At 54.2% G+C, this 17,572-nt stretch overlaps 3 protein-coding genes; 1 reads left to right on the top strand and 2 right to left on the bottom strand.

The window, feature by feature from the left end:
* Window positions 1–276: 276 nt before the first annotated feature.
* RCC_06424 (related to 26S proteasome subunit YTA7) lies at window positions 277–5,216 on the bottom strand (the record flags this gene model as incomplete). XM_023771687.1 has 2 exons in its annotated part: window positions 277–2,199; window positions 2,250–5,216. 2 exons carry the CDS (start codon window positions 5,214–5,216, stop codon window positions 277–279), a joined length of 4,890 nt encoding a protein of 1,629 aa, XP_023627455.1.
* A 1,265-nt stretch (window positions 5,217–6,481) lies between these two features.
* RCC_06423 (probable mitochondrial carrier protein) lies at window positions 6,482–8,727 on the top strand (the record flags this gene model as incomplete). XM_023771686.1 has 2 exons in its annotated part: window positions 6,482–6,682; window positions 6,760–8,727. 2 exons carry the CDS (start codon window positions 6,482–6,484, stop codon window positions 8,725–8,727), a joined length of 2,169 nt encoding a protein of 722 aa, XP_023627454.1.
* A 1,090-nt stretch (window positions 8,728–9,817) lies between these two features.
* Window positions 9,818–13,771, bottom strand: RCC_06422 (uncharacterized protein; the record flags this gene model as incomplete). Its single annotated transcript, XM_023771685.1, has 1 exon — window positions 9,818–13,771. One exon carries the CDS (start codon window positions 13,769–13,771, stop codon window positions 9,818–9,820), a length of 3,954 nt encoding a protein of 1,317 aa, XP_023627453.1.
* Between the last annotated feature and the right edge of the window lie 3,801 nt (window positions 13,772–17,572).

Below are 17,572 nucleotides of genomic sequence, written 5' to 3'. Positions count from 1 at the left end.
TGTGACAGCGTCGCGGAGAAATACACGCAGCTTGTACTCTGGCGAACCTAAAAGATGAGAACATCACACACTGCTCACAACATCCTCGACCACAAGGCCATTCATGTGCGAAAACGAATTACCGCAAAGAAGTGGCACCATTGTGAGAGACGCCCATATTTTACGAACATCTACATCTACATCTACAAGCCTCATGTCTCTGGGCTAGTGTCGTCGAAGCCTGCGAAACCAGACTTGAGTCTCTCCTGCATCTTGGCATCATCGCAGCATTCATCTCTATTTGCCTCTCATCAGCCTCTGCTTCTGACTGGGGTCCAGGATGCCCTGAATACTCTCAATATCCTCCACCGTGTCGTTGAACACAGTTTGTGCCGCAAGCATTACATGGTTCCGATTCCAGTCCCCCCGCTGCTTCCAGATCACGTCCATGATACTAGCATTGACCTGTTCCATCTGCTCGAGGGACAGTCCACTGCTACACTCTGTGAGTTCAGCGTGGAATTTCTGCAGCGCACTCTCGTCGAGGAGGAGTTGCTGTTGTGGTTGAATGGGCTCGTTGAGCAGCGCGTTGATACTAGAAGCGCGCGTGCTCTGGCGAGGAGGCGCCATATTCTGCGGCGGGGACGACTGCGACGGTTGCGAGAGCTGAGAGGCAGCAGAGGGTTCCTGTGTGTCGGGTATTTGACTGCCATGCTGTGCGGGACCGAGAAGCGCAAGATCCGGGTGCTCTCCAGGGGGGAAGCCGTTGGCGGTGCTCTGGGTGTGGATGGAGAATGGACCGCTGCTTCGGTCGCTTGTCTTTTGGCCCGATGTCGTAGTTGACGCATCGTTTTGGTACTGGTCCAACTGTGAACCGTGTGCAATGTGGGTGTGGGCGGACACTTGCGAGTATCGGTTCTGGCTTTGCGTATGCTGATGCTGATGCTGATGTGACTGGATTGGAACCTCGGCATGGTTGTCTAGCATCTCAGAATCCTCATGCGAGTTTGAGGGTGCTGTAGAGCCATTGGTTTGCTCTGACGGGTGGCTGCCATTCAAATTGTTCCGTTGGCCAAAGTGCATGACACGGTGTGGCGTGATTGGGAATAACTGACGTCCAGGAACCTCTTGCCCAAGCACAACAGGTCCAGAGTCCTCGGTTGTAGTGTTTGAGGCGTGTGGTGGAGGTACGTTGGGCATAATGAGAGGAACCCGCTCATCAGGGGCTCCAAGATCCCCCATGGCCTGCAGACGTGCTTTCTCTCGCGCTTGTTCGCGCTCGTAGACAGCATCACACTCAGCGCTAAAGGCCGGGTGGTGCGTATCAATGCCGGCCATGTCGACCTCGACATTTGCTAGCATCTCGTTCGCCTTTAGAACTCTGTCCGGATCTCCAGATGTCCTTGCATCCTTTGCAAGGCGCTTGATGTCCGCCGTGAAGTCCCGGTGTCGCTTGTAGTATCCGTTCGACAGACGTTTCTCAATAGTTACTATCTCGAGATTGTAGTAGAACTTTCCAGTCGCGATCTCCCGCAGGCCAAGCACGCCCTTGTCATCCTTCTCAATCTCATAGGGTCGGAACAGCTGTTGCTGCTGCTTTTGCTCCTCGGTCAGATCAGTGGTGAGGACCTGCGGATCTTGCTCGTCGTAGAGGTACCCGATGGCGGCCTCGTCGACGACGGGCGTCCGGAACTTTTTGTACTTCAGTTTGATCTGCTCCATGACAGGTTGAATGTGAAGCTTCAATTGGTTGAGGGTCTGGTAATCTTTCTTCTTTTGCGCTTTGAGGTCCGCTTTGGTGGGCCCCGTGGGCTGTTCTGCTGGAGGTGCCACTGGCAGCACCGCGAGTTTGCGCTTCTTTCTGTTGTTGTCCGGGAATTCCGTCGGTGGCTTGCGGAGCAAATTGATGATGCCCCCAAAGAACTCTTTGCGTGCCTCCTCTGACGGACGGACGAGCTCAAATCGGTTCTTGCCGGAGTAGCCGAAAAGCTCGCGAAGCATGTTAAGGTTGACGGGCTCTTCGATGCCAAATTCGTGCTCCAATATCCCCAAAAGCAGGACTGGGTCCGTGGGAGGCAGACTTCGGAGTAGACCGACAAACGTTCTCTTGGCAGCATCTGGGATCGTTTCATACCAGATGTTGATGTTGGGAATGTAAATGACGCTCGGCTTATGCCGCTTGACCTCTTCGAACAACTGGACGACGGCAGCTTCGGGTGACTGTGATTTTGTTAGTGATGGCATTGGCGAGAATGGACTGTCCGACTCACCCTTGTAGAGTCTTTGAGCAGCGTGGGCAGGTCAAAATTCTGCACGTGCAGACCCTCGAACTTGCTCAGTAGAGCAGCACCTAAGTACTGCTGACCCATGCCCTCCACGCCTTTGATCAAGAGACGGGGCCGGAAGACACGAGACGCCTCAAAGTCCCGCTGCATAGTCTCCTTCTGAAACCCAAACTCGTCTTCTCGATCATCGAACATGGCCTCTTCCAAGGCGGTAGCTTTGCGCTTTCGTGGTATCATATCATCTATGCGTTGGGAAATCTCAAGCAGAGGCTGACGCAGAAGCGGCTCAATCTCCTTCTTTAGCGGCACAGCTCCAGATGCGGCGGAGCGCTCTGAGGAAGGTACCATCTTGTTGACGGAGATCATGAAATCTTTGGCCAGCACTTTGATAGTKCTCGGATCGATGATGAGCTTTTCGTCACTCGAATAGATCTGCGGGTATGTCCCTTGCACGGCATTCAGAGCAGCTTCAGTGCAGAGCGCACGCAAGTCGGCACCTCCATATCCGCGAGTAAGCTCAGCAAGCTGGTCCTTGAAGTGGTCTTGCAGGGGAGGGTCCCATCCCTTCGTGTGGATATCRAGGATCTTCCGTCTGCCGTCCTGGTCGGGCAGAGGAAAGTAGAACTCCCTGTCGAATCGGCCAGGTCTTCGTAACGCGGGATCAACAGAGTCTGGTCTGTTCGTAGCCCCGATGACAATGACCTGACCTCTGCCATCCATACCATCCATCAGTGCCAGAAGCGTCGCAACAATGGATGCGTGGATTTGTTCCTGCTTGCTTGATCTGACTGGCGCCAATCCGTCAATCTCGTCGAAGAAGATGATGCTAGGCTGATTTTTACGCGCCTCTTCAAAGAGAAGGCGAAGTTGTTTTTCAGCCTCACCCACCCATTTGCTCAAAGCATCCGCGCCCTTGCGCATGTAAAAGGTGACTTTTCGACCCCCTGAGCTCACGCTAGAAGCCAGCGCACGAGCGAGAAGTGTCTTACCAGTACCAGGAGGGCCGTGGAAGAGGACACCACGCGGTGGAGTTACGTGAAATCGCTGGAACACTTCCGGGTACAGCAATGGTAAGGCGACCATCTCCTTGAGCTGATTGATGTGGTGGTCAAGCCCACCAACGCCGTCAAAGGTAACATTGGTATCAACTCCAAGAGGATCTGCATCGGCGAGCGCCTTCTTGTTCGTGACCTTGCCAAGTCCGACTGGACCGCCTCCAGCTGCCTGAGCGTCGCTGTTGTGAGCCGGCGGCGCGAAAGGCTTGGGGAAAGCTGACGTTGGCGTCATGCCAACTGCACCACCAACAGGTTGGTAGGCTCGAGGGATTTCGTCATCACTGCTATCCGAGTCTGCACCCCCAACAGCAGCAGCTCCGTCAGGACCACCAAACACAGGCGGAGGACCACCAGCGCCTCCAAATGGACCGTAGGTAGAGAACAGATTGCGGTAGACGTGACCCCCTCCACCACGACGGTTCCGCTGAGGCGTGATGCCGGTAGCCGCGGGGGCATCGTCATCCTCTACGGGGAGGAGAAGCTCGGGTCGCAAGATCCTGTAATCTGGTCTGTTCGCTCGTTGGCGCAGATTCGGCTCAAAGGCGATCTCTGCTCGTTGTGATGGGCGCTTTCGACTCTTCCTGTTGCGACGATTGTCTTCGTCGAGCTCAGCGGCTTCGTCTGCAATCTCCTCTACATCTAGCTCCTCCTCTTCGGAGGCGTGGCGCCTCGAGCGGCTTCGATGTGATGTACCTTTCCTGCCCAGTCTGCCTGATCTTCTACCTTGGGAGCTGTTCCCATTGCTGCTGCCGCCTCGGGTAGTAGGCTTGAGCAGGTCATCCGAGTCGGAGATTTCTTCTTCCACTTCCGCATCACCATCCGCGTCTGGTTCAAAGTCACTACTTTGATCCAATGCAGACTTCCGATTTCGCAGCGATCTACGCCCATTTCCAGCCGGCTGTGAAGTTGGCGGTGTCGATGCTTTGCGTCGCGTGCGCAGCGTCMGGCCCCCACGAGAGATCGGGCCATCCTCCTCTTCTGCATCATCTGGATCTGGCTGTGATTCTTGTACGACCTTCTCATCCTCGTCGTCTGCGTACTCCATCTGAATGTCATGCGTAGGCGTAGTATGGGATATTTGTGCCTCTGGCGCGTCAGTCTCAGCTGCCTGTTCCAGCTGCGAGAAGAACTGCTCCCCCTCCACCGTTGGCTCCACATAGTCCTCCTCCTGTGAAGCCTCCATAATGGCACTTGGGTGCTTCTTGGGTACCTTGCTGCCTCGCGTAGGTCGCCGACTAGGAGGAGGCTCAGGCGTCACGGTCGCGGTTCGGGTGACGATCTCGTGCTTACCGGAGTCGGTCAGAGCAACCAGCGGCCTTATTTCGTCGTGCGAAATGCGACTACTCCTACGCGTACTTGTACCCTGAGGCGTCGGCTCGCGCTTTGGATGGCTCCTGCTGGCAGGCCGTGCGCGCGTCACGCGGTTGTTCTCGTCCATGTAGTGATTGGGCACCTTCAATACTACAACACGCGATGGCTTCAAGAGATCCGCTCTCTTGGTGTGCCTACTACGTGCTGCAGTTGGCGCGCGTCGTCTTGAGTTCGAGTCGCTGTCGGTTGCTGGGATTTCCTCCTCGTCGCTCACTTCCTCATACTTGACCACCTTTTTCGCTGCTGATCGCACGCCGCGGCCTGTTCGCGGATTTGTCTCCACCGGAGCCTCGTCACTGTCGTTGAAAGAGCCCTCGTCCTCGCTCGAAGCCTCACTCTCGATCTCAATGTCCTCTTCGGAATCGCCGTATCGCTCACGCCGGCGCTTGGTGGGCTTGCGCGGGGAGCTCTTGTTCGACTTACGCGGGCGTGCTTGGGTTCGCGATCGTGGAGAGGATACGGCGAAGTCGAGATCGTCCGAATCACTCTTGGTGGGATCGTACTCTGCTTTGCGTTTCGCAGCCATCCGGAGCAGTGACGCGTTCGTCTATTGTCGAAGCCCGACGCAGCAGAGATGAATTACAGCTGCGACATTGACCACCAGTGAGCATTAATCTTTCTGCAAGTTTGACAGCACTGTGATGAAAGCACTGGCAGATGGGAGGGAATGGTCGGATGGTTGGAGGAGTCGCAAGAAGCTGATTGTGGGATCGCATGTCCGGCGCTCGACACTAGCGTACTACACTAGCGTACTGCGTACTTTCGAATACACACGTCTATCGCTCGCAACTGAACACCATGTGAACGCCGAACTGCTCATCAGCCAGCTACACTGCCTTCTGGTCAATGGCTACAAAACTACATTGACGGTGTCGCGGAGCCTTGGCGACCACATTGGCACCATCAAATTGAACCCAATCTCCGCATCTGCCCTTCATAACGACAATCTATTCTTGAGCTTCCAAAAACGCCCTGTCGCTGTCCACAAGATCTCTCCGTAGCGTCGATCAGATTTACTGGGCTCGGGAGGCAGTCTATTTCAACTTCAGGTCTTCAACCCAAGTCTCTAGCCATTCCCCAGCCACGTGAAACTTTCTTGGTCTTTCCACAGCATTTTCCAGAAATACGACCATTAAGCTCGCCCTCACCCCATCACAGTGCTCTACCTACCAGTGCAAGAATAATAGGCCGTTGACAAGTCGTTGCTAGCCATGAGGTAATTGGTAGGTAAATGGCAGCTACCCGATAGCCAAGTCGACCAACATGTTAACCTTCCCTTTGCCGATGATTGCAAATGCCTCACACCGGTGGCCATTCCAAAGTTGTCTTTGGTGGAATCGACGTTTTTGTTGTGAGGCCGAAAGGCAGGGAGCTGAAGCAGTAGTGTGAGAATGGACGAACGGATTTCGACGCGGCATTTTGAAGGATGCGGAATCGGGCGGGGATGGAACTTGAGTACCTTACACGTACCTTGTACCAGAAAGGAGCAACCACGACAACTTTTTATAAAACCAGCCTGCTGTGGCCAAGCAGATTTCTACCACTACTCTTTTTTGTAACCATGTGTTTTTGTTCATTTCTCTAACGTCCTCATATCCACCCCATACCGCGGCTCCATTTAGCCTGTAGTCGTCCACGTCGGGAGCTCGCATCCGGCATCCGACCTCGCTCTCCAGAGCTTTGCTCCGTCACTCCCAGGCCAGAATTATTATCCCACTCCACAACATTCGTCAAACCCACTGCACCTTGTAGCCGCCGCTCGCGAAGCTGCAGTGCCACAAACTCGCCATCATGGAGCAGGTCGCGGGCAAGGTCGAAAAGGTCAAGGAGAGCGTCAAGGAGACTCTCCTGGGCACCGAGGTCGAGCCAATGCTGTCGGCGCAAACCCGCGCCGATTTCATGCAGCATGCCATCAAGGACGAAGAGAGCGGCGAGTACTACATGAGCGAAAAGGAGTTTGTCGATGCCGTGGCACCCGAGAGTGAAGATTATGTACGTCGCGTCACGACTCAGGATGCAATCGCCTTTTTTTTTTCTCTCACACGCGACTGACACGCCAACCACTATAGCACAAGATCAAGCGCGAGCAATACGCCCTTCTCTTCCAGGTCGCCGATCGGCATAAGAAGAACCGCGTGACGCTGCAGGACTGGTCCCTCTTCCACAATCTGCTGATCAAGCCCGATGCCGAGTACGAAATCGCGTTCCGCCTGTTCGCCGACCCAACCACGGGCCTCGTCGACTTCGAGACTTTTAAAGAGCAATATGCGCGCAACAAGACGAGCGAGACGATCCCCTTCAACTGGGACAGCGATTGGGCAAAGCTCTACCTGGGCGGAAAGCGCAAGCGGCATTCCATGACATACCCCCAGTTCGCACAGATGCTACGTGGTCTGCAGGGAGAGCGCGTGCGCCAATGCTTCTTGCACTTTGATAAGAACGGCGATGGATACATTGAGCCAGAGGAGTTTCAGCGTATCATCGTGGAGACGGCCGGGCATAAGTTGTCCGATCATCTCCTCGAAAATCTGCCCACCCTTTGCAACATCAGCCCGGGATCGCKGATATCATACGCGAATGTCAGAGCGTTCCAGAACGTCATCCGTGAGATGGATCTGTTTGAGCTGGTCATTCGCAATGCCATTAAGAAGTCTTCCGACGGCAAGATCACGCGAGTAGACTTCCTCAACGAGGCAGCACGCATCACTCGCTTCTCCCTGTTCACTCCAATGGAGGCGGACATCCTCTTCCACTTCGCTTCGCTGGACCAACCCTCTGGCCGACTCGGTGTAAACGACTTTGCTCGTGTGCTCGATGCTAGCTGGCATGCCTCAAGCAACGCAGCGCTGCAAGACGGAATGACTGGAATCCCAGATGCTGCAACTGATGCTGTTGCAACAGGCTTCGCGCACGGCCTGTTGGTGTCAGCACATCACTTTGCACTGGGGTCTCTTGCTGGTGCATTTGGTGCTTTCATGGTGTATCCCATCGATCTGGTCAAGACTCGCATGCAAAACCAGCGCGCCGCTTCCGTCGGACAGCTCCTCTACAAGAACAGCTTCGACTGCTTTGGCAAAGTCTTCCGCAACGAAGGTCTTCGCGGTCTCTACTCTGGAGTTCTCCCTCAGCTAATTGGTGTCGCACCGGAAAAGGCTATCAAACTTACCGTCAACGACCTGGTTCGGGGAAAATTCACTGATCCAAAGACCAACGAGATCAAGCTCTGGCAGGAGCTTCTCGCCGGTGGTTCTGCAGGAGCTGCTCAGGTCGTCTTTACCAACCCGCTGGAAATCGTCAAGATTCGTCTTCAAGTTCAAGGCGAGGCCATCCGTGCCGCTGCTCAGGAGGGTGAGCAGCTGACGAAACGCACGGCCATCTGGATCGTCCGCAATTTGGGTCTCACCGGTCTTTACAAGGGTGTTTCTGCCTGCTTGCTCCGCGACGTGCCTTTCTCGGCCATTTACTTCCCCACCTACAATCATCTCAAACGTGACATGTTCGGCGAGTCCCCGACTAAGAAGCTGGGTATTCTCCAACTTCTCACGGCTGGTGCCATCGCCGGCATGCCCGCAGCGTACCTCACCACACCCTGCGATGTCATCAAGACACGCTTGCAGGTTGAGGCGAGGAAAGGTGACAGCACATACACCGGTCTGCGCGATTGCGCCAAGAAGGTTTTCCGTGAAGAAGGATTCAAAGCTTTCTTCAAGGGTGGTCCCGCCCGTATCGCGCGTTCGTCGCCGCAATTCGGTTTCACGCTAGCTGGATATGAGCTCTTGCAGACTCTCCTTCCGCTTCCTGGCGAGCAGGAGAAGGAGCTCACCCCACGCGGCAGCTTGGAGCCCATCACTGGACTTCAGGAGGCCAAGGCACCGCTCCCACACTTGCGCTGTCGTAATGCGCTGAAGATCATCAATGACCTCGATCTCGGCTTTGGTAAAGTCAAGGCACCACATCCAGAGGGCGGCATCACAAGCTGGATTGGCGGCATCCGCAGTAAACCTACGGAGGTTGCCCCTGTGGAGAAGAAGAATTGAGGGTGAAAGTTGATGGCGTGCGCCGAGGTATGCGCACTGTCTATCTGTAAGCTGTGGGAATATGGGATGGCGTTCTTCTTTGCTCTCCTCGCATAGCAGTTCTGCTACAGGGCGTTTCAAGGTGTTACAAGGAGCATAGCGTGTGCTCGGTGAAAAGAGACTCTGCACAGTTCGGCAGAGGATTGTTACTGTATGGTCAGGCAAGGCAAGATGAGTGAAGAGAATAAACAAGAGTGGGAGCACGCATAAATGGCTTGAAGGTAGCATGACCATGTAGTGTTTGTTGTAACGGAGGACACATACGTCTTTTCTTGTCCGTCTTGTGCCACGGTCACTTGTGAGTCGCGCTTGGAAGGTGTTAATGTGTTATGCATGGCTTCAACGTTTATGCGCTTCATTATATACCATGGTTCAGCCTATCAGCATGTCTGCATTAATTTGTATGTCGTCTTCGTTCTCTTCGTGACTGCCCTGCATTCTTTCGTGCCCATCATCAATCATCCAGCCATGAATCATTCTCATCCGATCTCCGCCTCATCCCATGTCTTGCATTCATCCCACATCACCCCCAGTAACCATAATCATATTCCCCTATCTACACGCTTTCACAAAGCGGCCCAACTGCAGCGGCATTGAAGGCTTACGCTTTGTCAGACCAACTCTGGATTAAAAACAAATCCGACTCAAGAACAGCACACCTGCAGCCACGCATCGGGATTTACGCTTTGGCGTACTGTTCAAGAATTTTCCAACGCACCACCACCAGCAGACCAACTCTCTGGGTCAAAAGCAAATCCGACTCAAGAACAACACATCTGCAGCCACGCATTGGGATTTACGCTTTGACGTATTGTTTCAAGAGTTTCCTACGCGCCACCATTCCCTCCCGGCTGAGGCGCTTAGACTTACACGTTGGGGAGGGTCTGGCAGCGGCGTATTTTGCCCCACACTGTATGCATCTCTTTTGCACTCCGCTCACGCTCTGCGATGGGAAGGTTAGTTTACCGTGGTCTTTTGATGGGAGGGAAGGAAGGCTTACCGAGCATACCACGTCTTCTCGATCTCTCATTTTTGATCCGCCTTTTCGCACTCAAGCAGTGGCTGCTCTCAGCTGCTTCAACCCGGGATTGAGGGCCTTTGGGATGATTGTATTGCCTGCCACAATTGGCAGCGCGGAGATTGACTCCGTGACGGCGAGGRGACGGAGAGCGATGCAGCGCTCTGCTTTCTGCTCGTCCCAGACGCCCTTGGTGATGGCCCATTTGTTGACCTCCTTCAGATCAAAGAGGAACTTCTTGGCAAGATCCACAATTGTCAATCCATTGCCTGGCTGCTGCATTTTGTTCAGATGCCATTCGAACCACCAGATCATCGCAGCGGATTTCGCTTCCGACGATGCATCGGAGTTGAGGACGGCCTTGATGGTCGCCATCCTTGTTTGGGCATTGTTGGCAAAGCCGTAGTGGGCAGAAATGTCAGCAAAAGTCCCGTTTGAGAGTAGCTCCATTACTGGACTCTGTGGTAGTCGTGGAGCTGCTGGCGCTGCAGGAACTGCTGGAGCTGGTGCGGGTGTTACAGCCTGTATCATGATCGCTGGTGGCTTCGTTGGTGTCGAGATGTTAACGGTGGCGTTGGAGATGAGGAGGCAATGTTTCTTGCATTCAACAATCCACTGATTGTAGCCATTCGGGAATTTCTTGTGATGAGCGGCCAGCTTCTCGCGAATCTCAGCTGCCAGCGATGGGCACCTGCCGACGGCATAGGGAGTGATCTGAGTATCTTGCCACTGGCATTTCGAAGCGGTCCACTTGACATAGCCAGCGTACTGGGCGATGTGCCTGAATCGTTCGCTGACAGTCTGCGCAATGACCTTGCTATCCGGTTCCACGTCGAATTGGATATTGATTGATTCCAACCAGCTGACGATGACAGCCGAGGCACGATCCTTGTTCATTGTCATGAGCGGGTTCACGACTGGAGCAGCTCCATCAAGTGGTGGTTTGTGGCCGTTCGCGATGATCTTGCATATCTCCGCGTATCCCATGATCTCCGCCCGAGACGAAGTCCTCGTCTCAAGGCTGCAGAGGCGGAGTGCTTCGCAGAGTCGCTCGGCCGCTTTTGACACTCTCTTGATGAACTGGTCTTCGATCTTGCCTGCTGGCCATCTCCAGCCCCTGGCTGTCTCTGTCGATGTCGAAAAGTTGCCATACTGGCGAATTTGCTCCAGATTTCTCCTCAGGACGGCTTTCCACATTATGTTGCCATCCTTTCCACCCTCAATGACGGTCCAGACATCTCTGGTGCTCTCTTTGATGGCGACGATTATCGAAGCAGTAGCCTCAAAGATAGTCATCGTCGCAAGAGCGCCTTCGGCCAAGGGTTTCGCGAGGAGAAGGAGTCGGCTTGCAAGACAGGGGCGTTTGCGTTCATTGCCCGTTTCCCAATCTTCTTTCGCCGCTGTATTCTCTGCCTTCTCTTCTTTCACTCTCTCCTCTCTCTTATTCTTCTCGTCCTCGGTTTCCTCATGTCCCTCGTCTCCCATTGCTGCATCCAGATCTCCTGGTGTCTCAGGCTTTGACGACCATCTCTTTCTGTTTCCCAACAGTTGGACAGTCGAGAACCGAGCCATTCGCAGGGGCTTCCTGTTCTTTCTCGGCCCTGATGATATCTTAGTGGTAGAATAATCTTTATTGTACCACATCAACACCTTCGGCATCAAGGCACTGGAGCTTGCATCCGGCAGGTTTTCCATGTCAACACTCGTGGTGTTCACAATGGATCGCACCTCCGGGAGCAGGGAAACTGCTTCTGGCAGCTCTCCCATCTCAACACTCGTGCTTTTCACGATTGTGATAGCCTGGCCTGTGCTATCGGCCTCCATGGATGACTCCGGATCAGCAATGTTTGCTAGCGTCTGCGGCATGTGATATTGCGCTCCGCTCACAGCGATAGCGATTGGAGGATCGGCTGGCTTGTTGATCGACGACGCTGTCTTGAGAGCGTCTCCTTGAAATCCGGCTGTAGACCGGGGCGCCTCAGCATCAATCATCATGGCGTCGGCCTCCTCGTCAGATGGTGCAACTGGCAAGCTCTGCGTAGGTACCGCCTCGGTGTCGATCACCATTGCGTCCAACTGCTGCTCCWCACAGGTCACAATTGCCAGGCTTGAGCTGGTTGCCGCCTCCTTTCCAATCGGCATGACGCTGCGAGACTGATCCTCACCAAGCGCAATTGGCACACTGGAGCTGGCTTGCGCCCCAGATGTGTTCTCCGTGCTAGCAGTTGGTCCCGCGATAGGGTATCGCTCGAGTCTGGCTGCCTGGCTTTCGTACGGCCTGGTCGGGAATGGTTCGTGCTGGGAGCCGCCTTTCCCGTCGTCCTGCGACGCCCCTCTCAATGGAGCGCTGCTCGCCTCAGGCTCTGCTTCTGCGAGCGGGACGATAGCACCTGTGGTGCGCTCCGAGCTCGCACCCTCCTCTGCTCCACTGGGCTCCTCCACGGCAGCAGCACTCTCACAGTCGACCGGTATGCTGTCAGATTGCTCCATCGTCGGCACACAGACGGGAGCGACAGGCTTGCTTGGCACATCAACGTGCACTACGCGGACCTCTGGCTCACTCGGCGGAGGAACGATCCACTCACCCTTCTCGGAGAGGAGGCTCCTCTTCACCTTCTTCATGTAGACGACTCGCGTATGCTTACCGAGCGGCTCGTCGCATTGCTCTGGTGGCGAGGAGATCCTCCAACGGGCGAAGGCAGAGCAAAGATCTTCGATGCGCGTATCGATGTGGCTTCCCATGGCGTGCACATCGTCATCATCATCCGACGGAATCGCAATGGGAGCGCAACAATCATCGTTCATCCCCTTGATCTTATCACCAAGTTTGTTGGCGACAGCAACGCCTTTCGCAATAGCAGTCCCAATAATCTTCTGCGGGACTTTGGACGCATCCTTGGCGACAGGTGTGACCTTTCGTCGCGAATCGTGCTTTGCTTTCGCGCTTCGCGCAGCCTTGGTGCTCATCAACTTGACGGCAGCAGCGTATTTCTCATCCGCAGACTCAACTACGGCGTCGGCAGGTGCAGCGGTACGCGTCGTAGTCTCGATGCTCTGCTTCGGGACGATGGGCGTAGCATTGGCGACTGATGAGACCTTGAGCTGCGGAGAGCGATCTTCTCCCACGCGCGGCATAGCCTTTTCTCGCGGTGGCTTCTCCGCGACGGTATCAGGCGCAACAATGGGGCCGAWTGTCTTCTTCAACGGCACCGAGTTGATCTGCGGGATTGTGCAGGTGGATTTGGCCGGAGTAGTCTTGCTGCTATCGCTGGCCTGCGCGACTGATGGGCTCGTCTTCATGAAGTGCAGCCGTCGGAGAGCGTATTTATCTGCGCGGTCTGAGGCCTCGAATTTCTCTCTGATTGACATCGTTTCCTCAAGAGGCAGAGGCTGCGGGGGACGCGCGCGGCCACTGCTTTGAACAGCCGGCTGTTGGAGCGCTCTTCGTGGCTTAGCCGAGTGGGTGTCCGCTGGCAGCTCAGCTGGTGGCTGTGGCGGAGAGAAGCGCGTGGTTTGTGAGGCCGCGTCGGCAGTAGATGGCTGCGCGACGGATGGCGCACCAGCTGCCGGAGGGCTGCGCGCGATGATGATGACGCGCGAGTTCCAGAATGTGACGCTTGGGTCCAGACCTCGAGCTTCACGGAAGCAGAGGTACCATATCAGACCAATGGCTAGCAAGACTGCGAAGAAGATACCATTGAGTGCTAGAGACCAAGGAAAGGCGGCAATGCGAGTGATGCACTGCGCGGTAAGCTGGGAGACCATGTCAAAGGTCTCGAGTGTGTGGGATCGGCAAACTACCGGGAGGTTGTTCATGAGGAATGGCAGAGTGAACTCGTAAAAGTACGCGATAGCGTAGAAGACAATGCCGATGTTCACCGAGATGGTCGTGAGGATGTCGTTGGTGTAGCGCGTATTGCTGCCTAGCAGGTACCAGAAGACCGGACAAAGCAGCAAAAAGATGGTGTTCATGATGAAATCCGTCATTGTTTTTCGAGGCGGCGGCGGCGGCGGCGGCGGCGTCGATTGGTAGTAGGACGCGGGCTCGTCGATGGGATGAGGAATGTTGCATTCAATGATGCGGAGGGAAGGATGTCGCGAGTCGGGTTGGGGGAGTCGCAGACGGTATGGTGTCGAGGCGGAAGCTTCTGGAGATTTGTGCCCGGTAGGTAAAGTTGCTACTGTGCGGCAGCGGTGGGAAAGCGGGCGCTAAAAGACCGCCAAGCCGGGCTAGGCCGTTCGGAGATCAAGTGAATGACAGGACTCATCTTTCACGAAAGGGCCGAATTCCGTTGTTATCAACACAACAACATAGACATTTGTGTACTTTATCATAGGAAACTCCGTTACATCACGATGTAGCGCGCGACATTATGAACTGACCATTCTTGAAGATTCAGGGAGAAGAAAGGAGAACAAACCGCCGGCTTACAGCAATACCCAACGCGACGTCTCGCCTCGCGACCTCTACAGATACAATCAGACAACTCGCCTCCTACCCTGTCGATTATGGCCATCCGTATGACCACCTCCACCTCCACCTCCACCTCCACCGCCGCCGCCGCCGCCGCCGCGCCCACCTCGTGTCCCACCACCACGATCATGTCCACCCCCACGCCCACCACCCTCCCCATTCCCATGCTCCGCACGCTGATTAGGATTAGATCGATCTCTACCGCGACTCTGCGAACGATTGTGGTGATTTCCATCGCGGTCATCATTACCACCAGTTCTTCTTGGTCGAGGTCCAGAGGAGGATTGATCGTCTCTACTACCGGTCCCTGCATTGTTGCCATGACCACCACGATTATGATGATGTCCTCTGGCAGCATTGCCTCGAACATTCCCATGCCCTCTTGCTCGGTCTTGAGATCTTGATTGGTTTCTGCGATCGCCTCCTCGTCCTCTATTATCACCGGGATCATTCGTTCCTCGTTGTCTGGAACGATCCTGTGATCTTGATTGGCCTCTGTTGCCATGTCTGTCTCTGCCACTTTGATCTCTGTCTCTGCGATCTCTGTCTCCCCTGCCCTCTATCATGGCCCCTGCGATCTTCATTTCCTCTGCCTCTATCATGACCTCCACGACCACCATCTCCCCTGCCTCTATCATGACCTCCACGCCCACCACCACCACCGCCACGTCCCGGGACACCACCAGCACTATGCTGCCCCCCGCCTCGCTCCAGGAGGCGCATCCAATATCACCTGATTTTCCACCATGATTCTCGGCATCAATCCCATCATCAACATCATCATCATCATCATCATTCCCCTCCTCACGCCCAATAGTCTGCCCCCCCACCCCCAGCCCGCCTCCCCATCCTCGACGCCCCAAGTTTCACCATATCATCAACAAGCTCCACCGTCCCATTCTCCACACGAATCGCCAATTCCAAAATTTGCTGTCGGTTTTCCTGTTKAGCTGCTGCTTTGCTAGCTTGCACTTGGGGTAAGAAATCCTGTTCTAATTCCTGCAGCATACTACCGAGTTCTTCGAGATTGATGTCAGGTCTCAGTTTGAAAGAGTTGTAGAATTTGGTGTAGGAGTCGAGGAGGCGCATTAAATCCAATACATGCCATCCTAGACTTTTTGGCTGGCCGGATTCGCTTCGAGGGGGGGGGTTATCTCGTTGATTCGTTCCGTCGTTGTTGTTGCCGTTTATTKCTGGATTCTTAGTCTTAACTTGCCCACCACCACCACCAACATTCCCCCTTTCTTGACCAGGTGGTGGTACATCGCCCTTGATAGTTCCAAGTCCCCATCCATCAACCAACTCCTGAAATTGTCGATTCCCCACCTCCACATCCCTAGCAAAACCCGACCAATGGCCCAACCCAACTCCCCCAGAAACAATCGTATAATTATCATGATACAACCAAACAACCTTGTCATGCTCATGCTTCGTCTTATTATGGTGCATTTGCACACTTGCAGGCCCACCATTAACTCCCGCAGCAGTAACAATTCCAATCGCGAGATCATCGTTATTCCCCGTATACCCCAAAATACAGAATAAATCCAAAAAATAACACAATTGTGTAGAAGTGAAATTATTCAGCGCAAGTGCATTCAAATACTCCTGATTAGTCGTCGCTGGATCCGGGTTTGTCCAATTAGAGGAGAATTGATGTTCGAGATATGAATGGTAGAGATCTGTAGGATTACCTCTTTGGCCCTCAGGATGTGCTCTCCAATCCCAATTACGCTGGAGTTCCGGGTTGAGGAATAGTTTCGCCAGGAAAATTTCGGCGGTGAGGCTGGAGCGGGGAAGTAGTCTGTTCATGTTTTCTAGACTGATTATTAGAGCGCGGAGGCCGCAGAGAAGGGAACTTGAATCCGTGAAGACTGGGAGGAAGCCTGGGATGAGTACTGCTCGGAGTGCTTCGATGTATTCTGCAGGACCTGTGATTCCAAGTTGTGAAGTTTCATCATCGACAGGGTGATTGTCTTCACCGCTGGGCTGTTTGTTGTTGTTGTGACCTTCATCAGGCGTAGTGGGGGGTTTAACGCCATCCATGGGATTCGTCGCAGCGAGTCGATCCTGCTCAGCCTTCTCTGCTGCTTTTTCCTTCTCCACTTTCTCCCGCTCCGCTTTATCGCGAATATCTTTCTCTCGCACGCTCTGCTCCTCTTTCAATCTCGCAGTCTGCTCATCCTCAATGGCAGAAGAAGTAGGTATGAGCTTTTTCAATCTCATTCTTCGCTTGTTGCTGACACTGGAGTCTATTCCAGCGAACTGCTTGCCTTGGGCCTCCATCACGCCTTTCACAATACCATACATGATATGTCGGGTTTTACGAAGGATCGCACCAGCAGGATTGTTTGCATCTAGAGTTTGTCTGAGAAGCTGTAGGAGACCAACGATGTCATCTATATCGAGCTCCACTGCTGCGAGCTTCGTTGCGTAGCTTTCCAATGCAGGAGGAGCTGGATCGACGTTGAAGACTTGCTGGAAGAGCTGCGCCAATGCCATGGAGATTTGATATAACTTGTCGCTCTGTAGTTGCAGATCAATCGGTTGATCTACGTCGACGAGGGTAGTGTATGTCCTCCATATGTTGATGCAGCCTACTCGGAGCTCCGATATTTGGAGAGCCATACTTCTCATTGCGGGCAGAGAAGCCATCGGAGGGGCCGGAGGCGGTGGCGGTTCCGTTGGACTGGCAACAGAGAAAGGAGGTTGAGGTCCTGGCGTCGACGTATTGCGATATGGCTGTGGAGTCCGAATAGATCCTCCTCCCAGCCGCGGACCAAAAGGCCTCGAGTTTGACCCAATTTCTTTGTTGCTGGCCGGTTTAGGAATGGGCTCTGTTTGTGTTCCTGTGCAGGTCTTGGTGGTGTGAGAAGAAATTGTGCATCCTTCTTCACAATCAGCATGTTTTTTTTTCGGTGTGCGTATACCTGGACCACTGGGTTTATGGTGGTGGTCTTTGTCCTTGGGATTGGGATTTATGGCTTCCGCTTGAGCAGGTAGATAGATGGGCCTTGCATCATGTCCACCTCGCTTTGCTACAAATAGGTTATGTGCTGTTGTCCGGCGAGTGGGCTTCTTGAGTTTTCTGGGCGGCGGCGATACGGCATCTTCCTCCTGTTTGTCGTCGAATGGTGAGACGTAGTAGTCCCTGGATGCTGTGGATTCCTGCCCGCCATCACGTTCCTGTTTGTGCTCTTTTCTCCCCGTTGATTTCGTAGAGTAGCGTCGTGGAGAATGATCGCCTGAAGAGGATGTGTCGCCTTTCTCTCCGCCAACATACCCATTCCCTCCACCAGATTGCCCTGCACATC

The sequence above is a fragment of the Ramularia collo-cygni genome (genome assembly GCF_900074925.1).
Source record: "Ramularia collo-cygni strain URUG2 genome assembly, contig: RCC_scaffold09, whole genome shotgun sequence".
Lineage (NCBI taxonomy): Eukaryota > Fungi > Ascomycota > Dothideomycetes > Mycosphaerellales > Mycosphaerellaceae > Ramularia > Ramularia collo-cygni.
The sequence above is the reverse complement of the archived record's forward strand: the minus strand, read 5'-3'. Positions and strand labels throughout refer to the sequence as shown.